Source organism: Balaenoptera physalus (genome assembly GCF_965194825.1).
Source record: "Balaenoptera physalus genome assembly, chromosome: 2".
NCBI classification, from domain to species: domain Eukaryota; kingdom Metazoa; phylum Chordata; class Mammalia; order Artiodactyla; family Balaenopteridae; genus Balaenoptera; species Balaenoptera physalus.
In genome coordinates this window covers 86,771,540-86,798,318 of record NC_138883.1, presented here as the reverse complement: position 1 = coordinate 86,798,318, position 26,779 = coordinate 86,771,540, and the positions used below count along the sequence as shown (strand labels likewise).

Sequence of the window (26,779 nt, the reverse complement as noted above, 5' to 3'; positions counted from 1 at the left end):
ACTCCAATAAAGATGTTAAAAAAAAAAAAAAAGAATAGGGCAAAGGCAAAACTCTTACCAGGGAAAACCCAATTTTATCTCAAACTAGCTCACAAACCATTATCTGCCACCCAATCTGCCACTCCTGAGGATGGAAGAAGCAAGAAATAATACATAGTCTTCAAACATTCTAAGAAAGAGAAACCAAGCCCACTGTCGGGGGAGCAGAAGGATCTATGCACCCCTCCCTTTTAATACTCGTTCAGCCTTTGTAGGGACAGACTGGATGGCATGTGCAGCAGAGGAAGCAAGAATATATTAGCAGGAGCTGGACAGTCATATCTGTTCTCATCAGTTGTTTCCTTAGTGCTATTATTTCTTTTTATTTTCCCCATGCTATCATTCTTCCCTTCCTTTATTGCTTATTCTCTATGGCCAATGCCACAGAACGTAATACACACACACACACACACACACACACACACACACATATACATACATTCGTATATATATACAGAGGGAGAGAGAGAGCACTGCCATTTCTCTTTTACTGTAATCTGAGTATAGAGGCCGTCTTGTCAACTCTGTAGAGAATTATTTTTATGGTAACCACGTAGGGGAGGGAAGATGAGATATGAACATAAGAATGGATCAATTCTCTCTCCATTATTCGATTCAAAATCTAAAATGTATCTTGACTCCAGGAGGATTAATCATGAGAAGGGCAAAGGCAGATCTCAGAAGCTAGCTTAATCTGTCACTTAGGGTCACCCACCCAAAGGAGATTAACCCTGGCTACTGGGATTCACAAAAATCCATGGTATGCAGTGTAGCCTGGAGTCCACAGTTCTGGGGAATACTTAAGTGAAGGGAGTCCGATTAAAGTAAGCACAACAAAATACAGAGCTGTCATCACAAGCTAGATGGCTTAAAGGTTTTGGCGACAATCTGTTTTTCCTTCTCTCTTTACCTTATTTAGACTAGTAATTCCAAAACTTTTCCTGATGAGAACCTACTTTGATTTTCTTGAAGTTTCATGATCACTAATGAAGGACTGTTAAGTCAAAATCACTGCTGGAATGGGGAGTTCAGTGAGCAGCAACTTTCAAGTCCCTTCCTGTAAGCGGCAAGGAGGTAAGCCATGGATGACCTCAGAGCCTGCCAGTCAGTTTAAGAGAGACTTACTGGGCATCCGCCATGAGTAAGGTGCTAGTGTTGGAGCCCACGGCACTTGGCTGCTATGCTTCCACGGGAGGGAGCAGTGGACAGCTTACTAAGTGGGATACAGCAGGGAGATCTAGGTTGTAATACATACTGGAAAGTAGTTCACCTCATTACAGCTTAAAAATGGAACACTTTTGGCTTCAGATGATTCCACTTCTTCCTCAGATCAGACTTGGTGCTGTCAGAAGCAAAGATGTAGCTGATGGATTCATAAGACAGATCCCACACCTGAGACTGGGTCAAGTGAAATGTTTCAGCTGCCAGCTGGTACTCTTGAGAAAGGTGTGTTGCAAAAACACCCTTATCATCGGTCTGCCAACATAAGCAAGAAAGTTTCAAAATGAATAAGGAAATGATTTTTTAAAAAACAACAGCTTTCGTTTAGAGTACTTTCCTATTTACCATGCTTCTTTTAAGAATTTAAACAGGGGCCTATAAATGTATCCATGCATATCTATGACTGAACAGGCTTTTTTATCCTTTTTAAAAACAAAAAATAAAACGCCAGGGCAGTGGCTCTCAACCACGGCTGCATGTTTAAATCACCGAGGGAGCTTTTAAAATGTATCTGTGCCCAGGACTCACCCCAGATCAATTAAAGCCAAATCGCAAGGGCTGGGTGCTGGGCATCAGTATTGTTGTTGTTCCCCCAGGTACTGTCCAGGACCTTTCCCCGTAGAGCCAAACCAGAGTCACGCTGGCCCTTTGCAGCCTCTCAAGCCCCAACCTCCTCTCACTCCTCCACTTGGGCATCACCCCCAAGGTGTACAAGGCAGCCAGCTAGGTAGTGAATGTCTGACCTATGGCAACTCAGGGACTAAAGAGGAGCAAAATACCTCACAACAAAACACCTTACACAGATCACGGCAGGATGGACAATGCTGTACCAGAATCCAAAATGATGCTGGTTATAAGATGGAACTGTCTGACTTTTGACGTTCGAGGTCAAACAGAGTTCTAGATGAAGAGGGGAAAGGAAGAAGCCTCTTATTAAAAGCAGATTAGTAGACTCATTCACTGTTCACCAAGTAGATACATGAGAAATCTTTCCAAACTATGCTAATTTCTAGTAGTTCATTATTTTACAAAACTGACCTTTTCTTACATGTGAAAATTTGTAGTTCAATGAGTGTAGTTGTGTGGGAACTATGTGCTGCGGCTCACGGCAGGGAATTAACATCCCCTTCACAGCCCTGTGCTTCTCCCTTTCTTTTACCAAAGAAGGAGAGGAAAGAGGGGTGTGATAAGCCAGTCACCATGAAGAAGGCAGGGAAGTATCGTGATAAGTTAGCAGAAGGAATCTTTGAAGGGTTGCTGCACTTCTTCCTGGTCTTACAGTGGGAGCTAAAGTAAAGGTAAGAAAATGGTACCACTGTCGAGGGTTACAGTATTATAAAAAGCCAAGAGCAGAAATGGACTTCTATGGCTTCAAAGAAAACCTCTAAACTCCTTTACTCAGACAACCATCCATTCACTGCCTGCTGCAAGTCCATCTTAAGAACGACTTCTATGATTATAAAACTCCTGCCTTGAAAAGCTGTGCCCGGCTCCCCAGCCAGAGTAAAATACGTCACTGACTTGATTGATGGCATCTGCTCCACTGAGTAAGGCGGCTGCAACATAGGGCCACTCAGTCCCAGCAATGGCAAACCCAACCTGCCCCTGCTGAGAGCAGAGCTGGGCCACCACACCAAGTAAGATCACTATGCAAGTGGTTTCCAAGATCCTCTACTTTTGTAGAGGTTTAAACATTTCCTTAGTAAAAAGAAAAGAAATCTCACCCATTGTGAATTGCTGAAAAACTCTATGTTAGTTAAAAAACACACCCACACAGGTGTTACTGCAAATTGTTAAATTTCTAAGTTCATTGAATTCATCATTCAGTAAAGAGGTTTTCAGCCAACTGCTTCTTTCCCTCATCAGAAAGGCCTTCCCCAACTATCCAATCAAAAGTGGTTATCTCATCACTATTCTACCGGCCTGTTTAATTGTCTTCAAAGAACTTAACACTGATATTTTCTTGTGTATTTGCTTACTGTCTCTCTTACCTATGCTAGAATATAAGTTCCTTGAGAAAGAAACATTGTCTGTTTTGTTTACTGCTGTATTCCCAGCAATTTGAACAGTGACTGGAACAGAGTAGGCACTTCATCAGTATTTGTTGTTAAATAAAAATAGGTCCAGGGGGGACTTCCCTGGTGGTCCAGTGGTTAAGAATCTGCCTTCCAATGCAGGGGACACGGTTGAATCCCTGGTTGGGGAACTAAGATCCCACATGCCGCAGGGCAACTAAACCCACGCGCCACAACTAGAGAAGCCCACGAGTTGCAACGAAGACCTAGCGCAGCCAAAAAAATAAATAAAAATTAAAACCCTACAGCTAACATTACACTTAATAGCGACAGATTGAATGCTTTTCCCTAAGATAGGGAACAAGGAGAGATGTCAGCTCTCATCACTCTTATTCTACAAAGTAATGGTGAATAAGTAAGTTCAGCAATGTCACATAACACATGATAAATATAAAAAAATCAACTGTATTTCTCTACACTAGCAATGAAAAATAAAAAAAATAAATAAAATAAATTAATTAAAAATAAAAAAAGCTCCAGGTATACACATGCAGACGAGCAAGTGTATGATGGTTAACAGACATATAAAAATATACTTGGAATCTTGCATAAGTCTTAATTTTTAAATAAATGTTATACATTTTCATAACATACGTAAATTGGTTAAAGTCATTCCAAAATACTAGACGACCCTTATTCCCTCAATATAATACCTGGTTCCAGGAACTGGGGAATGTGGCAGTGAACAAGACAGATAAGGGCCCTGCTCTCATGGAGCTTATACTCTAATGGGAGCTAAAACTTCCTGTTACTTAAATAAGGCTGAGAAAGCATCACTTAACTTCTAAATGATATTTATATATTTAGAACAGTGCTTCTCTACATATGGGTTGCAACCTGGGGGCTGGGGAGGAAGGGACAGTGAGTTGCCTGGAGGACCTAGAGCCTTAAGCCTTACCGAGCGGTATCTGGTGTTGCCTCACAAAGTCCACCAGATCCAGGGATCCTCCCTCCAAGGAGTTGAGAAATGTGCCATGCCCGATTCGGTCAGGAAGCAGGTCCAGGAGTACTTGTGTCTCTTTTTTTTGGTTTGGAATCTCAAAAAAAGGGGAAAGAGGGCATCAATAACCTCTTTCAGTGGTTCTTAAAAGTACTTTTTTCTATAGCCAGGTATTTTGTCCCTCTGGGAAGGTAATGCAGACATTCTGGAAAGCTGAACCACTTAGACCTTCCAGCTCTCTTCTTTGCCTTTTATCTTCCCATTTATTTCCCAATATTCTTCTAGATTCATTTTGATGATACTAACTATGGAGTCAATAGCCTTTTCACACACATTCTCCTTTAAACCTCACAAGAATCATACAAAGTATTAAGATGAAGAAATCAAAACTAAGAAAAAGTAATTTTCAAAAACAAAATCTCACAACTCTATATGCCTATGTGTGTTCTATGTTGTGTATATGTCTTCATACATATTACAAAAAGGGATAGAAAATATATATATAAATAACAAAACTGTTAATAGGATCAACTCAGGAGCAGAACTGAAGGGAACCTTTCATTTTTTATTTCTTTACTTCTACTTTACACTATTTCTCTACACGTGGATTTTCTTCAGATACAAATAACTTTTGTAGTTAAAAATATAAAGCATTTTAAAGAAAAGCTGTCCAGGCTCACAGAGCTATGAATGGTGGAGATAAGGGTGAAACCTGGCTCCATCTGACTCCGGGGCCCAGACTCCATCCACATACAGTGCGCTCATGTTCTATCTTGACAAAGCTAGCTAAGTGCAAACCACAACCACCATGAAAATGTCTGGCTGTGCTCTTCATCTCCTAGATAGCCTAAAAGACAAATGACCATAACATGTTGAAATGAAATGTTTTATATCCAATGGACCAAACAAGAAAAGCCACAGAAATTAAGGCAAAGAGCAGGTTCTGATGCTGTGCACAAAGGCCAGAGGTAACTGGCCTCATGCTGGCTGTTCTGTTATCCTGACCAATGACTTCAATCTGGCATCAGTTTGGTCAACTAGAGGGTGTCCTACACGTGAAAGATCTTTTGGTCAGAGTGTGGAAACATGGATTCTAGATTTTAAGTTCTGCCACTAGATTACTGACTCTCTGCTTGTAGACATGAAAATCAGCCAGTACTGACACGAAGCTCCAATTTTTTCCCTAGTCCTTAAATCAGGACCTTAATTCTCGAAATAATCATGCGAGGTAAGTAGACGAAGTATTATTTCCTGCATTCAAGAAACAAATCTAGGGGCTTCCCTGGTGGCGCAGTGGTTAAGAATCCGCCTGCCAATGCAGGGGACATGGGTTCGAGCCCTGGTCCGGGAAGATTCCACATGCCACAGAGCAACTAAGCCCATATTCCACAACTACTGAGCCTGTGCTCTAGAGCCCATGAGCCACAACTACTGAGCCCGCGTGCCACAACTACTGAAGCCTGCGCGCCTAGAGCCCGTGCTCTGCAACAAGAGAAGCCACCAATGAGAAGCCCGCACACCACAACTGGAGAAAAGCCCACGCGCAGCAACAAAGACCCAAGGCAGCCAAAAATAAAAACAAATAAATAAATTAAAAAAAAAAACAAATCCAAATTCATCAAGTTGTATAATTATGTACAGCTTTTTGTATGTTAAAAAAAGAAAAAAAGAAATAGGTAGAAGTACTGAGGTAGAAAGTAAATCCGTCTGTAAAATGGGGAAAAGTCCAGGAGAGTCCCTTGCTTGCCTCACAGGGATGTGCTGATTAAGAAAGTGACTGTTCTCCAGCTACTCTCTGTGCATTATCTGCACTGTACTCATGCTGCCAAGGAGCTGGGGCCACAGGGGCACTTGATCTTCTGCTGAGCCTTATAAAATGATGATGAGCTACGTCCTTTCTTGCCAGTGTATGTGACACATTCTGGTCCCTTCCCTGCAAGGACAGGTGAGACAAACTCATGCTTTTCTCAGTGTCAGCTTGCCGATAACAAGGCTGCTGATATAAATTCATGCATTTTCTCTAGCAAGCTGTCAATTAAGCTGTTTTAAGGACACAACCGTAGTGCACGTCAACAGCCAACCCCAGGAACCACAAAAACATAGAAACAGCAACATGAGGGACTAAAGCAAGTTATGCCTTTATCATTATAATTTACACAAAAATATTTCTACTTTCTCTTTCTAAAAATGTTTTCCCAAGCCAGGTCTATCTTTAGCCATGTACAAATGATTATTATTTTCCATTAATTATTTTCCATTGTAATCTACCCTCTCCAGCCTAATTTTACAATATTATTTACCTCTGAAAGATGCAATGCCAACTTCAGACCTGATTTTTTAGCTTCTAAAAGAGGTTCCAAGAAGTCTTTTGCTTGTCCTGCCTTGAAGACAAAAGTTAAAATGAGGATGTATGAGTATAGGCAAACTGAAGAACTGGGTACTCTGTCTCAATAAAAAAAGAAATAAAATAATGGCAGAAAAAAAACAGCAGATGGACTTATTTGCACATTTTGTTTATAAAGTCTATAGTGTGCTAGACATGTTAGAGAATTCAAAGCTGGCACAGACACAGTCCTTGCCCTCAAGAATCTTAAGTATCAGTGAACCTGATGACAATCAGCTAAGCTCGATGTAACAGTCACCAAATTTTACTTTTGGAAGGATATCTAGATATATAAAGCTAAGAAGGAGAACTCACCTGATTCAGGAACCAGCATGATTAGTAAAGAAAGCTTCCATCAAATGGACGGATGAAACAAGGCCAGAACAGCCCAGGTTTTGACAAAGCCGTAAGAACCAGGTTCACAGGACTCTCTAATTCAATGGTTTTCAACTGGGGTGATTCTGCCCTCCAGGGGACATTTGGTAATGTCTACAAACATTTTTGGTTGTCACAACTAAGAGGGTGCTGGTGTCTATCGGGTAGAGGCCAGGGACGCTGCTAAACATCTTATAATGTACAGGGCACCCTCCTACAACAAAGAATTCTTTGGCCCCAAATGTCAGTAGTGCCACAGCTGAGGCACCCTGCTTGAATCTGACCAAGAAGCTCTAGACCAGCCTTTCTCAACTGGGGCTTCTGTGAGACAATTAAGCCCTAGCCATAATTAAGCATTAGACATGGATTACATGTTAATAAATTAACTTCTCTAGTAGAATGGTACTAGCTGTGAACCAAAATAAAATAATCATATTGTCATGGAAATCTTTTTCTCTTTTTTTAGGGGGCTTAATTCTTTCACAGAACCCTGTCTGAGAGCAGTTGCTATAGATGTTCTGGTCATCCAGGGCAGGATAGGGCTTCATCCACACAGAGAGTCTGCTGAACCTCTGGAGAAAGCAGGATGCTCCAAGCTAATCCTCATCCCACAAACCGATTCTACCTTTTAGAAATAAAATGTATTTTGGAAAAATAACTTACAGTAGGGTCTCCACTGAGGTCAAGGCCAAGAACTGTATCCTCAGTAGAAAGGAAGAACTCTTCAGCAAGTTTAACAGTCTCCTTGGCTACTGAAGGGCCACCTCTTCTGTCGACTGATATCAAATACCTTTGATACAAGAAAAACACAGTTGAAAATGAGTATTGATTGTGTAGATGAAAAAGACTACTCTTGAGTATGGCCAGAGAGGTATGGCAGGCTACATGGAATACATCTTACTGGAAAAGTACAGCCTGACTGACTTGACGTCTTACTTTGTCATAAGGAATGAGACATAAATTCCTAGATAGCACCAAATATCTAGTTGGTGTTCAAAGTTCTAACTATCTCCTGTTTTTTTGTTCATGTATTTGTTTTTTACAGTTTGATTTGGAATCCAACTAAGGTCCACACATTGTGTTGGTCAATGTGTCTCAAGTCTCTTTTAATCTATAGCCACTTCCCCCATGCCTCCACCCTCTACCTCACACCTCCCCCCGGGCCTCTTTTCTTGAATTTATTTGTTGAAGAAACCACATCATTTTTCCTATAAAGTTTCCCACATCTGATTTTGCTGATTGAATCCCCATGTTGATAACATGTTCTCCTGTCTCTTATATTTCCTATGAATTGGAAACTGGATCTAGTCTAGAGGCTTAATCAGATCAGACTCAATATTGAGGCAAGAGGATTTCATAGGTGGTGATGGTTCTTTCATCACGAGGCTTAGATCCCTTATTTCATTAAGGGTTACAAGATTGGTAATATTCTAATTCTAACATGTATCCAATAGCTGATACAAATTCACTCTTCATACATTAGCTGGATTCCTACAAGGAATCGAATACCCAGAGAACCCCTGTTAATATTGTGTAATTTTCCTCCAGCATTTATTAGTTTATCTATTTATTCACAAAATAAAGAAATCCCTCCAGCATATATTTATTTACAAAATTTGGATCAACTATATATAAAATGCAGTCTTTTTTTTTTCCACTTAACAATTTCCCCTGCCATTAAATAATGTTAGAAAACAATATAAATCATATGAATATAACATAATGTAATTGTCCTCTGATTGTTGGACATTTTAGGATGTTTTCTACTTTTTCTTATAAATAACACTACTGTGAAGAATCTTAACATTTATCAATCTATTTCCTTAGGATACATTTCTAGAACAGAGTTACTGGGTCAAGAGGGAAATTATTTTTATAGATCTTAATACCTCTTTAGAGAGGTTTTATTAATTACATATGCTCACCAGCAGTGTGTAAGTTCACAAACACTGGTTAATACTCTTTTTGGGGAGGGGGGGGTGCCTGAAATGAAATGGCATTGTAATATTTCTTTTTAAAATTATTTGATTAGTGAAGTTAAATAGTTTTCTATACATTTATTGGCCATTTGTATGTCTTCTTTTCTGAATTCTCTTGTCTTCTGCCTGTTTTTTTTTTTTTTTAATTGGGGTATTAGTCCAGTTAAGCTTAATTTTGAGAGATTTTATAGCCAGAAACTATACAGTTAGCTTTCTTCCTTTCTTCCTTCAAGGACTTACTGAGCCCTAATTATGTGCCAGTTCCGTTCTAAGTACTGGTGGGGTAGTGGTGAATCAAAAGACAAGGGCCCTGGCCTCACTGAATTTACACTCTAGTGGGTGAGTGTGTATATACAAATAAAACAAGAAGACTTCGGATCTTGTTAAGAAGAGTGCCATAAAGGAAATAAACAGGGTGACTAGAAGATGTGGGGAGGCACTTTAGATAAGGTGGTCAAGGAAGGCCCCTCTGAGGAAGTGACAGCCACATTGAGACCTGAATAATGAGAAGCCAGCCATGCGAGGATACAGTGGAGGTGTGTTCTAGGCAAAAGTAACAGGAAGTACAAAGGTGCTGACGTGGCACAGTCTTGGCCTACTTGAGGAACAGAGGGCGGGCCAGTGCGTGACAAGTGACCAGTGGTCCAGATGATGAAGCTGTTGAAGTAAGAAAGGCAGCCACGTGGGACCTTGCAGGCCATAGTAAGAAGTCTGGATTTTCGCTGAAGAGCCATGGGAAGCCATACTTCACAAGAGCAACAGGACTCAGAACTTTACTGCCACACGAAAAAATTCAGAATTGCATTCTCAGCTCTAAACAACAAGGTTCCTGACTCTGTTTTTTATTAAAAGATAAAAATCGGTTATTGGTTGATTTATAAAAATCCACTATACTCAGGCTCAAAAGAGTACATTTTTCACATTCTAGTATTTTAAATGGTGACCACTAAGGTACAATGCTTCTTACCTAACATCAATGTCTATGTTTTCTTGTTTGGACTGTTTTATACCCTCAAGTACAGATTCCACATAAGTCTTTTTAGTCATTCCTGGAAAGGACACAAATAAAACACTTTTAAAGAGATCATCAACTACTTCATCCTTCAACATTAGCATCCCTATATGAACAAATACATTTTCACTTTATGTGTGATATGGGTATGGTTAAAGATGAGTTATGGATACATTTTAGTAAATACCATTTATACTTTAATAAAATTGAAAAAAAATGAAATACTAGAAAAACAAAATTTAAAAAAAAGACATAAAATTCAAGCTTGTTTAAAAATTATTCTCAAATTCAACAGACATAAAATTACTCTCGGGGCTTCCCTGGTGGCGCAGTGGTTAAGAATCTGCCTGACAATGCAGGGGACATGGGTTCGAGCCCTGGTCTGGGAAGATCCCACATGCTGTGGAGCAACTAAGCCCGTGTGCCACAACTACTGAGCCTGCGCTCTAGAGCCCGCGAGCCACAACTACTGAAGCCCACGCACCTAGAGCCCGTGCTCCACAACAAGAGAAGCCACCGCAATGAGAAGCCCGCGCACCGCAACGAAGAGTAGCCCCCGCTCACTGCAACTAGAGAAAGCCTGCGCACAGCAACGAAGACCCAACACAGCCAAAAATAAATAAATAAATAATCAATTAAAAAAAAAAAAACAAAAAAACTACTCTCACAAATTGCTATAAAAAGTTTAAATGCTTGTTTTAACAAAACAAGAATAACAAAAGCCCTTTTCTGGGAATTCCCTGGTGATCCAGTGGTTAGGACTCTGTGCTTCCACTGCAGGGGGCATGGGTTTGATCCCTGGCTGGGGAACTAAATCCCCATGTGCATAGTGTGGCCAGAAAAAAAAAAAAAAAAGCCCTTTTCTAAGGCCTGTCCTTAAAAAAAAAAAAAAAATGCCAGAAAATTTTTTCTCTACTAGCAGAATGTTTTCCTGCTTGTCCAGGAAAAAATCCTCTCTTGGTTTCCTTTTCCCTCAACCCTGCTCAGACTCAGTGTTTCTCATCCAGGGCACTAGAGACGTTCTTTCAAGTTCAGGTGCTCAAGTCCTCCTCTTCTGTGGGGCTCTGAAAAAGCACTCTCCAGAACAACCTACTCTAAAATACTCTCATACCCCAGTTATAAAATGTTTACGTTTAGTGGAAAATCCCTAGAAAAAACACAGACAATTATAAAGAAGAAAAATAAAAATAACCTGTAATCCCACCACTCAGAGATAACCACTGGCTGTTTTTCTAAGTGTGTGTATATGTGTAAACATATATATATATATATATATATATATATATATATAGTTTTGAATAGATGAGATGCTACTAGGTATATATGTATCCTGTTCCTTCATTTAACGCTGTATTCTGAGCATGTCTTCACGTGATTAAAGTGTCTTTGCATATATTTTTAATGGTTGCCAAATATTCCATTAACCTTTATTTAACTATTCCCCTATTGCTGCATACTTAAGGTGACATTCCCCTTTGAATCTCCCTTTGAAGAGTCAACTAGCCCTAATAATTGGCAGGTTTCTTCTTTCCTTCCCTTTCACTATCCTCACCAGTATAACTTGGAACTGATCCTACAGTTTAAAAATGTGAGATAAGAATCTTCTGCTCAGGGGGAGGAATAAATCGGGAGATTGGGATTGACATAGACTCACCACTATTCGTAAAACAGATAACTAATAAGGACCTACTGTATAGCACATGGAACTCTACTCAGTACTCTGTAATAACCTGTATGGGAAAAGAATCTAAAAAAGAGTGGATATATGTGTATGTATAACTGATTCACTTTGCTGTACAGCAGAAACTAACACATTATAAATCAACTACACTCCAATATAAATTAAAAAAAAAAAAAAGAATCTTCTGCTTGTCTCATTTCAGCACTTACTTTACTATATGTAGTTTCAAAAATTTTACCCCCTGAACAATGCTGGGCTACACATATCAGGGTGCAAGATGATCTGGTAGGGCCTCTTTAGGTCACAGACAAAGTGCTAAGGAGGACCCAAGGGCACCATAGAATATCTCCTGATGCTGCTTTCATGGAAAGAGGGTCCCAGGAAATTTCTCCAGATCACATCCAGATCCACTCATCTCCATCCAGAGAGGTTTTGCCACATCACAGCTTGCTCCTGGCCTAAGATACCATCAGCCCCTGAGAAGTTACTCAATATGAAAACCTTCATTTCAGTGATTGTCATGAAATGTGATTCTGCATCCACTCATTGTCTCACAAGTGCCTTGATGCAGGGAACTCGAACTAGCATTTATTTAAGACAATGCAACTATAAGGAAAAAGTGTTCTTTTCTCAGAGTGAGAAAAATAAGAACAAACAAAATGTTTGCAGGTCTTTTTATTTCGCTTCAACAGATAATACCTGACCTGATTTTTTTAAGTTAAGAATAACTCACTCATTAATAACATACATCATTAATGTACATCAGAAGATTTGGACCACTGACCCTACTTTTACAATAGTGCAAAAGTAAATACTTCATAGTCTCAACTTGCAAACACATGCATCATCAAAGCACATGAGAAAAAAGACAGACATCTGCTGAGAAGTAGTTAGATTTTACCTGTAGCATTTTCTCTGGGTGTGCTCCTTAGTTCCAGGTACTTGACACCATCGTCTGCAAATTCTTTAATGACATCTTTCGTGACCTGATAATAAAGGCAATGTATGCAATATTGATGTTAGTGTAAGCGTCCCAATGAAAATGCCACGTGCTACAGCTTTATTTCATGCATTAAATTTGATTTGCAAGGAGTGTTGGGAGCCTCCCACATGGTGAGGATGACCTGCTTTGTCACACCCCTAGTGGAGGCTGTGACAAAACTACCACATTTCCAATAGCTCCCCTTACCCCCCCCCATACTCACATGAAATCCAAATCTGCAGGTCACCCACACCTTTTGTTTCTCTTCTCCCCTTTTAACCATTTCTCTATTTGCTAATCAACAGCAGACTGATAAAACAGAGGCAAAACTAAAACCAGTAAAACCACCTATGAGTGTATACTATTAGAAATTTCATTACATATGGAAATAAGCAACTAAAATGATTAGGTAGTACTGATGTACCATTTAAAGTCATGGCTTAAGATTCTTATTCAAGTTATTTAGGGATAAGTTGTATTTTTCAAGAATTTCTTCAGGCAGCGTTAAATTTCCCCCAGAAGTACTTAGGAAGATTCTTCTTAGGCAAAGAAAATGGGTGATAAATTTGAGTAAAACTGTATCCAATCTAGCACAAAACTCAACAATCCAAAAATTACTAAATCACCAAGATAAATGATATCTAAAGGCTGAAGGCATGTTTTCCTTCATTGCCATCAACCCTAAAATATACCAAATCTAGACGAAAAAAGGACCAAGTTCGAAATGCTGGCTGGTTGCGCGGACGGTGCCTAACTGGGTGGCCCCGCCTTGGTGGATTCATTGCAATCCAAGATCTGGGCCTCATCTTTTTTCTTTACACTAAAGCCAAAAAAGGAATTTATTATAACATGAATATAATGTGTGGCTCGGATTCACCAGGAGGTCTGGAGAATCAGCCTCAGAGATTACACAGCTCAGGACAACACAAAAGCATTCAACATCACGTGACACCCCCAGACCAAGCAAGACACCACTGCTTCCTCCACCACTGAGCAGAACCCTGCAGCCTCTGCAGCATCGTCACAGGCACTGGACCCCATAGCACTGCTGTCTCAGGAACCCCATGATGCTGCCACTGCCACCACCAGAGCACTGGCCTCATCTCTGCAGGTTGAGGAACTCACATCTTATCATTGCTCCAGAACTAAGCAGACCCAGAAAGGCCAACTCACCCTACCCCAGCTCACAGGAGACTAATGCAGAAACCTATTTGTAATGTATGAATTGCCAACGAGGGTGGAAGTGAGGGTGTGAAGCGATCCTATCTACTATCCAGGGCACCCCCTTTCTTGATGGTGAGGTACATGTGAAACCAAATAGAACAACAGAAGGTTGCTGGCAAATACTGATTGAGAGCAATGGGAGGAAGATTTCTCTAGGCCACATTAAGGCCTGTGGAATCATCTCTAGCTCACGTCCAAGAACACTTCCCTAGGGTCCCTATCCGTGTTGGCCAGATTCAGCCCTTTCTGCTCCGTGCAGCAACAGGTACCGAGGGCAACTCTTGGCTCTTTGGGCTTTCCTCTCCTATGCGCTGGACTGAGAACATCTACTCAAGTACTTTCTTCAGATAGAATCCATCACAATTAGTTAAGTTTCTGCTTACTCCAAGGATGGTAAGACTGCACATCTTGAATGAGAAAGAACATGGGCTCTGGAATCGGACAAAATAGTCAATTCTGCCACTTACTGGCAGTGAGTGACCTTGAACAAGTTACACTTAACCTCTTTAGGCCTCAGTTTTTTTCATCTGCAAAAAGGGAACAATAAAAATGCCCACCTCGATAGGGAGGGTGGGAGGGAGACGCAAGAGGGAGGAGATATGGGGATATATGTGTATGTATAGCTGATTCACTTTGTTATAAAGCAGAAACTAACACACCACTGTAAAGCAATTATACTCCAATAAAGGTGTTAAAAAAAAAAATGCCCACCTCAGAAAGTCATCTTGAGTATAGTGTCTGGCACATGCAATAGTTAATATTATTTCAGTCACATTTCAATCCTGTCTCTTTGAGATTACACCCAGTCACCATGACTTGACTGTTAAGTGATTCCCCACTCAGTCCCACATCTGTAAACAATCTCTTGGCTTACTTCCACACATGATTCATTTATTATATGTAAATGTTATTAATTTCACTCTCTGGGGCATCTCACTGTCATCCTCTCGACCACCTACAGGTGTTCGTCTAAGTAGCACTAAGTCAAATGCTACAGAATCTTAATTCCTCGCCTCATTTTAATAAAGCTTTTTACCAACTTTGGAAGGAATGAAACAATGAGCATGGCATATGATACCCATGGAGCTCTCAGAATCTAAAATTTTATCAGGTTTGCTCTGTTACACTCAACAACAGAAAGTGAGACAGAGCCTCCTGTGGTGGACATTCCTAGCAGGGTTCAATGGTACCTGTTGAGTGGCTGCTTAGACAATGCTCCCTTGGGTTCCTATAAATCCCTGTGCATGTCTGTAACACAGAGCTTACCTCATGATGTTGGATTTATCCTCTTATGGGTCTGTCTCTCCAGCCTGACTATAGATTCCTGAGGGGCAGGGACCATGCTGGTCTATCTTTATATCTCCCAGTCTTTAGCAGGGTGCTTGGAACATTGTGGGCACTCAGTCAACTTTTGTTGATCTAAACTTTTCGAGTTAACCCTCCTCCAAAAGGTGATTAATTTACTTAATAACTGTCATGAGGATCAGTCTCAGCCAAGGAGGAAAATTCTTTCTTGACCAGTCAAAAGTCACCTCTCCAGAAACACAGGTTACACTTCTTACTTTGCATTTTTTCTAAGGGTTAAGAACACTGATAGGATTCTGCCTCTCTCCAATTACAAAGAGAATATTTAAAAATGCCAACCTGGTCAGATCAATATACAGAAGCCAGTCTGCCATATCAGACTCTAGTATCACAGAGCTTCAGCTAAGGCAACACAGTGGAGTCCTCTAGCCCTTCATCCCCAGAGGGAAGGCACAATTTCCCTGGGGATTAATCATTCAATCTGTAAGCACCTCTTGAACTTCTTCATTCTCTATAATGTCCACCCAGGGGCAGTTCAAAGTATCCCAAGCAATACATGTAAAGTCTATGGTCAGATATTTCATATATATATATCTAAAACAGGATAAGATTTTCTCCTCCACATTATCCACTACCTAATAGAAGATTCTGATCTTGGTTCTTTCCTCGTATCTTTTATAATGGACGTATCTTTTGATATTAGCTCTTAGGCAAATGTCTTATATTATTTTTTAAAAGAGTTACCATAAAAAAAGCAGAAAACACTTTTCATCAGATTCTTGATGACAGCAAAAGGTCACGTGCAACAAAAGAAGGGCATCAATTACTTACTAATTTTTAAACCAGTCTAAAAATTACTTCATTCCTCACCATTAGAATATCTTCAGGGCTAGTAGTAAGCTGATGAATAATCTGAAACATCTGGAAACATCTGCAACATGAAAAGTTTTAACATACTTTAGTCATCAAAAACTTCACTAAATTAACTGATTTTAGGCTAATAGTAATCATATATTTATAAAGAACTAGAGAATAGGTTTTTCAAAAATTACATTGATCTGGAGGGATAATCAAATGACTGAAAATCATATGTTACTTTTAAGTGGGAAATAATAGTTTCCCTTCTCCACCCCCCCAACCCCTACCCCAAGTGGTAGCAGGAAACTGGGGAAAAAAACCAACAAGTCTATATTTTCAAGTCTAAAGAATATTACAATATAGTGTAACTTCACAAACAATACAAACCACTAAAAATACTGTCAACAGTCTGACAGTTGGGAAAAAATGCTATATGTTAAGTTATACTTTCCATACCAGATGGCTTTAACTACAAAAATCTGAATCCTTACATAACTATTTACAATTGCAAAATAGAGAAAAAAAGAAGTATGTCCACAATCTCCCCAAACTCACTCTTCTAAAGTTCTTTTCTTCCCCTTGTCAATCATAGTCATCTGATAGTGGATTTTAAGACCTGGCTTCTTGGCTATTAATTTCTTTATGGTATTGGAACTAATGGATCCATTCAAGTGGGCATGAAGTTCCTAAAATAAGAATACAATCAGTAAAAACTTCTCAAGTCCACTAGATTCATAGCATCATACCAGGTGCTTGATGTTTGTAGTCTGTACTAGGCAAACTGCCTACTAGATGTAGCTATATAACTTTTAAAATGTACAAAGTTTGCAAATTCTACCTATAAAATGTACTTGTCTTTTGTGAAAAGAAACAACACATAAGTCATTATAATTAGCAACACTCCAGATTCCGTGGTTGAATTCTCACCACTTTAGGTAATTTTGAGTAAAAGGTTGTCTTCCATGGCTGTTGTTCTTCTGCCTCCATCATGATTTAGCAGAATAGCAAGGTCTTTCTCCAAACACTTATTCTTGGCATGAACAATACAATGTGGTTCAGTCAGTAGGTTCTGTGGTCTTGAATTTCCTTCAGATTGCTTCACTTCCACCCATTTTGTTAAGATAAACAGTATACATAGTTCTGGGCTCAGCTTCACCTATTTAAACGAATGTGAACATTTTCAGATGTTGATGCAAAAGCAAAGAAACAGGTTTTGTTAATTTATTCCTCTAAAGACAAAAGCTACTCCAAAGCTAACTTAAGTGAGCCAACAACCTGAACAGGAAATAAGAAAAGCCCTCAAGCTGGTAAGCAGTGGATTAAAATCTGAAATTTAGTAGGGTATATTCCTTTACCTATTAGCACTTTCTATAAAACTACTTCTAAAACTAGAAATTTATAAGACCTATTTTGGGTCTAAAGGTTTACATTTTTGAACTATTTAAAATATATAAAGGAAGAGGCATTGGAGTCGGATGGACCTAGGTTAATCCTTTTACCAGTTCTGCTCTTAAGTAGCTGTGTGGCCTTAGTCACTTTTAACCCCATGGCTTCAGTTTCTTTATTTGTAAAAATGGGATAAAAATTCGATAAAAATGCAGAGTAGCTGTGAGGATTAATAAAGTACTTTAAATTCCCCTCTTCTATGTTCCCATATAATCCAGTGACTACCTTTAACTCAGCACTTTATCACACTGTATCTCAATCACTGATTTACTTGTCTTTCTTTCTCACCAGACTATATATACTTTCTAAGAACAGGGACTATGGCTTATACTACCTCCCTAGCACCTGATAGGGATAGAGTAGGATAATTAAACAGTTACTTTAAAAATCCCACTAAAGGATTAAAGACAGAAAGGGAATTTCAAGGGAGTTTGGGAGTAAGCTAATGACCACTCAAAAAAAGAAGCCAGTAACCTAGCAACAATCTACCTTGAAGGAAGAGCAGGTGCATCCAAGCATCAGACACACTCAAGCCACAAACCCTGATAGTTAAAACACAAGACAATGGATACTGGGTCTGAATCTTGTTACATGAAGTCAGGGAGTTAATAGTCCTTAAAGAGTAGCATTTCTGTGTGTAGCCAAGACAGAAACACAGGGAAACAAACTAGGTGAAAGGGGACATTATACTGAAACCTGAGATTAATCACCATATTTTAGTATATGTTACCACCTTTTTGCTAATATACATATGATTTAAATAGCAGCATGACAGTCCTGGTTAAACCCTACAGGGCCAAAGGAGGAAATAATGATGTAAGCCTTGACGTCTGCCCAAGAATGAGGAAGAAGGTGATCTTCCCCTCCCCAATTTTCTTTTGTTTATAAAAATGAAGCCCTCTCAGTCCTGGGGCAGAGCCTTCTCCCCTGCCCGCTTGCATTTCTTACAAGCATCCCATGCTAATAAACTCACTGTTTGGGAATTCCCTGGCAGTCCAGTGGTTAGCACTCGGCGCTTCCACTGCACAGGGCTCAGGTTTGATCCCTGGTGGGGGAATTAAGATCCTGCATGCCGTGCAGGCGCAGCCTAAAAATAAAAAAATAAACTCACTCTTTGCCTGCCACTTTCCCTCTCAATGAATTCTTTCTGCGCTGAGAGAAAAGTACCTGAGTTTCAGTAAGTCCTGACACCAGGATAGCAGTTTCAATTAAAAGACAGCGGGAACTACTGAGCCCATGCGCCACAACTACTGAAGCCTACAGCCCGTGCTCCGCAACAAGAGAAGCCACCGCAATGAGAAGCCCGCGCACCGCAACGAAGACACAACGCAGCCAAAAAAAAAAAAGACAGTGGGTTCGAGTCCCTCCTAAGTCAGGGATCATGGGTTCAAGTCCCAATCTGAGGTGCAGGTGGGTTCGAGCCCCAGCCCGTGGGTTTGAGTCCCACCCGAGAAGGAGTGCAGTTTCACACCTAGCACAGTGCCCAGCATTTTGTAGGTGATAAATAAATCCTAATTTCCCTTTACCTCTGAAGGTGGCTTATAAATTAAGACAAAATTCCAAGTGAAATTTAGTGATTTTCAAAGTAGGGTCCTCAGATATTAATGATGATGATGTTGATAAGAATAGCAGCTTCCATTCAGAGCCTACCAGTTAAGTGGCAAGCACTTTTAATAATATTATCTATAATCCTCCCTGTAAGCTTGCAAAATAAATATTTTTACCAAATTAAAAATTACTAAATTGATACTGAGAGGGTTAAATAAGTTACCAAGATATTAAAATGGGCAATTAAGAAAATAGTTTGTAGAGATCTAGACAGAGCCATAGAAATCCACAGAAAGGCTAACTCAGTATGAGATAAATTTCAATAGAATTTCAATAGAATGCCAAAGTGCTTAATAGTAACAAATGAAAAAAGATAGACTATTTACTCAATATGTTTAATATCTCTACTGAAGTACATAAGAGATGTCATTAACACAGAAAAACATACCTTGACATAGTAAAGTCAATTTGTCATAAACTGACCTATAAAGTAAATGTTAATCAAAATATTCCCAAAATTATTCCTTAGAAATTGATTTTTAAAGTTCATGTGGAAGACTTAACTTGTAAAATTATTCAGAAAAAAATGTGAAGCTCAGAAGAATACCCAATATGGGTGAAGGTGAGAGTAAAAGTTCTGGTGGGAGCAGAACTTGGTATGATATTTTTGGAAGGTACTTTCGCAACACTCACACACACACATACACAAACCCACATACTTTTTGACCCAATAATTATACTTTTAGGAATTTATCCTGTATCTTATAGGATACATACAAATACACTTCTTGTAGCATTATTTATAATAGCAAAAAATTGGAAACAAACTACATGTCCATCAGTAGGGTACCGGTTAAATTAAGTGTATATCCATCCAACTGAATATCTATGACTATATGGAAAGACTTCTATAATATAGTGTTATTTCCAAAAAGTAAGTTGCAAAAAACATTGTTTACAAAGATGACATTTATAAACAAAGCATGTGTGTATACACACACACACTCTTATTTATATATATCTTTATTCCTAAAATAGGTATGAAAGGATACATAGAAAACTGTTCCCACTAGAAAGTGGGTTGGAAGTGGCAAAGGTCAAGGGACAGAATTTTATTTTTATCTACCTTATAAAGTTTTGTGCAATTTGAAGGTTTTACAACTTGCATGTAATACCTGATTACTTTTTGAAATAATTTTAATAAATTAAAATTTAAGTAATAAATTTAGATAATTAATTCACTTATTACTTTTAATAAATCAATTAAAATAATTAACAAATTATTTTACAGAATTGTTCATAAAATAATTAAATAACTTTTTAGAAACCTTGTAAAACAGCTTTATGAATATGAATTACGAGAGGGAAGAACTTTTACATTTAGACAACAGAATGACAGCCTGAAAAAGCATTTAAGACATTTTACATAGCAGGCTGTTAACAAATGTTACAGATGGCTAACTTTTCGTATAAATTTTCAGTCCTACTCTAGGATCCTGACCTGATTTTGTGGCACATTTCAAACCACCCTCCAGTTTCTTAAAAAACTAAAAATAGAACTACCATACGACCCAGCAATCCCACTACTGGGCATATACCCTGAGAAAACCATAATTCAAAAAGAGTCATGTACCAAAATGTTCATTGCAGCTCTATTTACAATCGCCAGGACATGGAAGCAATCTAAGTGTCCATCATCAGATGAATGGATAAAGAAGATGTGGCACATATATACAATGGAATATTACTCAGCCATAAAAAGAAACGAAATGGAGGTATTTGTAGTGAGGTAGATAGAGTTAGAGTCTGTCATACAGAGTGAAGTAAGTCAGAAAGAGAAAAACAAATACAGTATGCTAACACATATATATGGAACCTAAGAAAAAAAAAAAAGGTCATGAAGAACCTAGTGGCAAGACAGGAATAAAGACACAGACCTACTAGAGAATGGACTTCAGGATATGGGGAGGGGGAGGGATGGGATGTGACAGGGTGAGAGAGTGGCATGGACATATATACACTACCAAATGTGGAATGGATAGCTGGTGGGAAGCAGCCGCATAGCACAGGGAGATCAGCTAGGTGTTTTGTGACCACCTGGCGGGGGTGGGATGGGGAGGGTGGGAGGGAAGGAGACGTAGGAGGGAAGAGATATGGGAGCATATGTATATGTGTGACTGATTCACTTTGTTATGGAGCGGAAGCTAACACACCATTGTAGAGCAATTATACTCCAATAAAGATGTTAAAAAAAAAAAAAAGTTTCCTGCGGGGGGTGGGGGGGGGGGGTGGGGGGAACCACCCTCCAGATTGCCCCTTAACTAGTTATGAGTAAATTTACTGACCCAATAGCTACAATGTTAACCTATGGAAATTTGAAAGCCACCAAAGCAAGCACAGTTTTTGCACATTTTTAAAAGTTGTTCCACTGATCATTACCTAAGCTATTGCTATCAACAATTCCATGCCCTGTCAGATTCAATTTGCCTGGGCTGGCTTTGGCATGGATCAGAGAAGCAGGTGGGGTGGGAGTGATGTGCCAAACAGCAACACATTGAGCTAAGATCTTTCTACATCTGTACTAATATTTCATCAAGTTAGAGCAGGGCCAGACCCAGGTCTCCTGTTCTCCTGGAGCAGGGGTCCCCAACCCCCGGGCCACAGACCAGTATTGGTCCATGGCCTGTTAGGAACCGGACCACACAGCAGGAGGTGAGCGGTGGGTGAGCAAGCGAAGAAGCTTCATCTGTATTTACAGCCGCTCCCCATCGCTCGCATTACAGCCTGAGCTCCGCCTCCTGTCAGCATTATGGTGAGTATAATTATTTCATTATATATTACAATGTAATAATAATAGAAATAAAGTGCACAATAAATGTAATGCGCTTGAATCATCCCGAAACCATCCCACCCCCTCACCCCTGTGGAAAAATTGTCTTCCACAAAACCGGTCCCTGGTGCCAAAAAGTTTGGGGACCACTGTCCTAGAGAACTTTTTTCCTCCCTGCCCTCCACCCCTGGCCCCAAAAGGGAACCCAGGATAATAAAAACACTTGTTACTATTTATTAAGCACTTAGTATGAGCCAGGCATTCTGCTAAATGTCTTGGATGGTAATTTTACTTGATTCTCATAACAACCCATGAGGTACTACTGTCTCATTTTACATAAGAAAATATAGATTTTTAACAAATAACCAGAAAACAACTGTAAGGCACCCAAATCACAAATTTTGCTCCACTCTCTTTCTTCTTGAATCACTTTTCTTGATCTGTTCTTTACCAAAAAAGTAGTATTTCTAATATATCATGTACATTTTACTAACTTGTCATATAAAAATTCATTTCTACAGCACAGTATATTTTTTTTCAAAGTCCTACAACTTTTTTTTTTTTCTCTTTGACCCTCGATAAACCCTGAAACACCACACAAAGCAGCACTTAATCCCCTCATTTTAGAAATGACTATCTCAAAGTCCAGCAAGCTCAGGGGAGTCCTTCTCTCATTCCAATTCCAAACTCCTCAAGCGTTCCATAGACCCAGCTGCCTCAGGCTGAACTTTACAACTCAGTCACTACCTTTAGAGACAACGAAAGTCTTCAGACATGAATTCCCTCTATTTCTCTCTGCTTTCCCTCACACTTAAATTTATCTTTATCTATACCCCTTCCTCCCTCATGCATCAGAGAAAGAGGATTCATTCTCCTGTCCCCAAGACTAATTTGTGCCCAGGATCCCATTCCTTCCTATCTATTCCAAGTCATTACTCCACTAATCTTCTCACTTTTCTGTTCATCAACCTCTCTCTCTCCAGTTGCTTATTTCCCTCAGGGAACCACCAGGTAAGTACAGTACTTGCTTCCACCTTAAAAAAAATAAAAATAAAAACAAACTTTCTTTTATCCCCCATTCCTCTTTAACTACTGCCCTGTCTCTTCTTTCCTTCTGAGCTAAACTTGAGCTGCCTCCATTTACTTACTTCCCATTCATTATAGCATGGATTCTGCCCTTACTACTCCACAGAAATTGCTCTCCCTAAAGTCATTAAGAGCTCTTAAACACCAGATCTAAACGACACAGTTCCAGTATCCAAATCCAAATTGGCTGGACTCCAAAACTCATGCCCTTCACCATTATGCTATGCTGCTTCAAGGTAACCATACTTATAGTCATCCTGATTTCCTTCTCCATCTCAGTCACCAAATCCCAATTAATAAGTTACAAATCCCATAAATATCTCTGCAAGAGATTTCCTACGGGTGACAACTCCCAAATAACCAAATTAGAAACTTGATTATTTTAAACCTCCAAGACTCAGACCGTATCAGAGGGAATAATCACCTCTCTTCCATGATTCCCCCTTCCACAGACATATTCAACTTTGTCCTAGAAAACAGAACTTTGAACGTGGAGGGGAATGTCATTTTTCAGCTGAGAAACAAGAGGCTGAGTGGTTTACTTATTGTCAGCTTAGTACAGAGCCGGGAATACAAGGGAATCAATAGTGTACATCTGTGGGGAAACACTGATTGCGTGAGTCACAACTTCTGTAAAGGTTTTTTCATTTTGCACCTGGCCTCACTGGCTTGTTTTCAGATTTAAACGGGATCTCTTAGTAAGTACTCGTAGTTAGCATCCGAGGAGCGACCCCTTCTCCTTGCCCAGCAAAGTCAGTGGTTCTAACCCTGCTTTGCCCCTACCAGACACTCAATGCAGACCCTGCCCTCCAAGGAGCTCTGGTTGTCAGTCCCCACACTCACCTTTTAAAGATTTTTGTCAACAGTTGAGTCAACTTATGACAGCTTAAATTTTCACTTCAGACAGGAAGGCTTGTTGAAAAGTGATAACCCGCGCTTCCCTGACACAGTCCACGTGTCCACAATAAGCCCCAGCCATCAGTCTTGCCGCGAAACCGCAGTCCCAGAGAACCAAAGAAATGTCAATCACAGCCGAATGTCAGCACCAGCAGCAGCCTCCTCAATCCTGATTGGTGAGGTGCGCTCTTCCCGGAAGTGACGCACACCTGTCCAAGGAAGAGGCGTCACGGAGCGGGGTGCGGGGGGGTTGATTTTTCCGTACAGAGTCCGCGAGGTGGCTACTGGGAAACGAAAGGGCAGCTCACCGCCAGGACAGACGGTCGCTCCTGACTTCCCTGACCATGGGCCCGCGGAGCCGCGAGCGTCGGGCCGGGGCAGTGCAGAGCACCAACGACAGCAGCGCCCTCAGCAAGACCTCCTTGGCCGCACGCGGGTACGTGCACGACACCTTCGCCGCCTTGCTAGTTCCAGGGACCGCGCGCCGCGCGCCGCTCATCCACCGCGGCTACTACGTCCGCGCACGCGCCGTGTGGCACTGCGTGCGCGCCTTCCTGAAGGGGACGTGCGCGGCCCCCGGCGCGCCTCGCGCCCAGATCCTGTCGCTTGGCGCTGGCTCTGACTCGCTGTATTTTCGCCTCAAAACTGCGGGCCGCCTGACCCGGGCTGCCGTCTGGGAGGTAGATTTTCCGGACGTGGCACAGCGCAAAGCGCAGAGGATTCGAGATACGCCGGAACTGTGCGCGTTAACTGGGCCTTTCCAGAGTGGGGACCCCGGGTACACATTGTGCTTTGAGAGCTCGGACTACCGCATCCTGGGCTTGGACCTGCGGCAGCTGCAGCGATTGGACCACGCCCTGGCCACCGCGGGCCTTGATGCAGCCGCACCGACTCTGCTCCTGGCTGAGGCCGTGCTGACCTACCTCGAGCCGGATGATGCCGCGGCCCTCATCGCCTGGGCCGCCCAGCGTTTTTCTAATGCCCTTTTCGTCGTCTACGAGCAGATGAGGCCGCGTGATGCCTTTGGCGAGTTCATGCAGCAACATTTTCGGCAGCTGAATTCTCCCCTGCATGGCCTGGACCGCTTTCCCGACGCGGAAGCCCAGCAGCAGCGCTTCCTTCAGGCCGGCTGGACCGCCTGCCGTGCCATGGACATGAATGAGTTCTATCGCTGCTTTCTTCCTGCAGAAGAACGCCGGCGCGTGGAAAATCTCGAAACTTTCGACGAGTTTGAGGAGTGGCATCTGAAGTGCGCCCACTATTTCATTCTGGCCGCTTCTCAGGGAGACGCCCTCTCCCAAACTCTGGTGTTTCCACCCTCAGAGACGTTTCCTCGGATAGATCCTGCTTCCCCTTCAGGAGACTTCCCTGCCAGTGTAGTCACTGGTAATAGCCAGGGCCCAGACCTTAAGAGATATGGCCACGCCTCGGTCCTTTTGAGCCCAGGTCTTATTCTCAGTGCTGGAGGATTTGGAGAGCAGGAGGGGCGACATTGCCGAGTGAGAAAGTTTCACTTGCTTTCAAGATACTGTGACTTTGAATGGAAAGGCAACCAATTATGCAGTTGGGGGACTGGAGCTCAGTGGGATGGACGCCTTTATCACACCATGACAAGACTTTCAGATACCCAGGTTCTGGTTCTGGGAGGGAGACTGTCCCCAGTAACTCCAGCCTTGGGGATTCTCCAACTTCTTTTTTGCAAGAGTGAGGGTAATAACCCTGAGGACCTAAATGTCACAGTCACAAATGTCGGCCCAGAAGAAGATTCCACTTTGTCACGTTGGCGCCATTCAACAACAGAAGTGTCCTATGAGAATCAGAGATATTTGTTTGTGTATGGGGGCCGCAGTGTGGCAGAACCCGTACTAAGTGACTGGCATTTCCTACATGTGGGGACAATGGCTTGGGTCAGGATCCCAGTGGAGGGAGAAGTACCTGAAGGTCGGCATTCCCACAGTGCCTGCAGCTGTCAAGGGGGAGCCCTCATTGCTGGAGGTCTGGGTGCTTCTGAGGAGCCGTTGAGCTCTGTATACTTTCTGAAACCAATCTCTTGTGGATTCATCTGGGAATCAATAGTCATCCAGCCTCCCATTACCCCAAGGTACTCCCACACAGCTCATGTGGTCAGTGGGAAGCTTTTGTTGGTCGGAGGGGTCTGGATTCATTCCTCCTCAGTTCCTGGAGTGACTGTTATTGATTTGTCTACAGGACTGAGCTTCGAGTATCGGATTGACACAACATGTGTGCCATGGCCATTAATGTTACACAATCATACCAGCATCCTCCTTCCTGAAGAGCAACAGCTCCTGCTCCTTGGAGGTGGTGGGAACTGCTTTTCCTTTGGTACCTACTTCAACCCCTGTACGGTGACATTAGACCTTTCTTCCTTAAGTGCTAGGCAGTAAGGACTGGACTTGTGATATATTCAGGACCTACTAAAGTAGACAGTAAAGCTTTCCAAAATAGTATTTGACTCTGGCTATAGATATTACCACTCCCCTGTTCCCGCTCCTTTTTTTGTTTTTGTTTTCTTCTTGTTAGTGCTGCTGTTCAGTGCAGAAAGAAAAATGTTGTTTAAACACACACCAACATTCAAAGAGATGGTACAAAAATAAAACATAAATAGGCCTATCTGAAGAGAGTGGTCATACAGTCCTAGACTAGGAATTGGGGGCCTTTGGATCCCTGTATCTAGTTTACTGGTCTTCCTCCCATATCCATTTATTGAGTTACAATGACCTTTAGCCTAAGTCAAGTGAAAATTTTCCCACTCCCAGGCTTTGTGATTTTAGATGGGACCTTGGAAGAAGTTTTACACAGATCCTTGGTAAGAATACAAGGTTGAATGTAGGTGAAGGGACATGGTATTGACCTCATTCTTCATGTATGAAACCTGAA

General features: G+C 41.1%; 2 protein-coding genes across 4 annotated transcripts; one reads left to right on the top strand and one right to left on the bottom strand.

The window, feature by feature from the left end:
- Window positions 1–714: 714 nt before the first annotated feature.
- Window positions 715–24,406, bottom strand: MAPDA (N6-Methyl-AMP deaminase). 3 transcript variants are annotated; one of them, XM_082450157.1, is made up of 11 exons: window positions 23,828–23,964; window positions 17,002–17,230; window positions 16,630–16,760; window positions 16,087–16,147; window positions 12,607–12,691; window positions 9,980–10,061; window positions 7,697–7,823; window positions 6,576–6,656; window positions 4,234–4,372; window positions 2,060–2,160; window positions 715–1,515 (listed from the first exon to the last, which is right to left on the bottom strand). In XM_082450157.1, exons 2-11 carry the CDS (start codon window positions 17,062–17,064, stop codon window positions 1,321–1,323), a joined length of 1,065 nt encoding a protein of 354 aa, XP_082306283.1. In that variant the 5' UTR covers window positions 17,065–17,230; window positions 23,828–23,964; the 3' UTR covers window positions 715–1,320. The 3 variants fall into 3 exon arrangements, with proteins under 3 accessions (XP_082306283.1, XP_082306285.1, XP_082306284.1); XM_082450158.1 differs by having other exon boundaries at window positions 1,297–1,515; window positions 2,040–2,160; XM_082450159.1 differs by lacking the exon at window positions 16,630–16,760 and having other exon boundaries at window positions 23,828–24,406.
- LCMT2 (leucine carboxyl methyltransferase 2) lies at window positions 24,226–26,347 on the top strand (the record flags this gene model as incomplete). The annotated part of the gene is made up of 1 exon (XM_082450092.1): window positions 24,226–26,347. One exon carries the CDS (start codon window positions 24,226–24,228, stop codon window positions 26,284–26,286), a length of 2,061 nt encoding a protein of 686 aa, XP_082306218.1. The 3' UTR covers window positions 26,287–26,347.
- Between the last annotated feature and the right edge of the window lie 432 nt (window positions 26,348–26,779).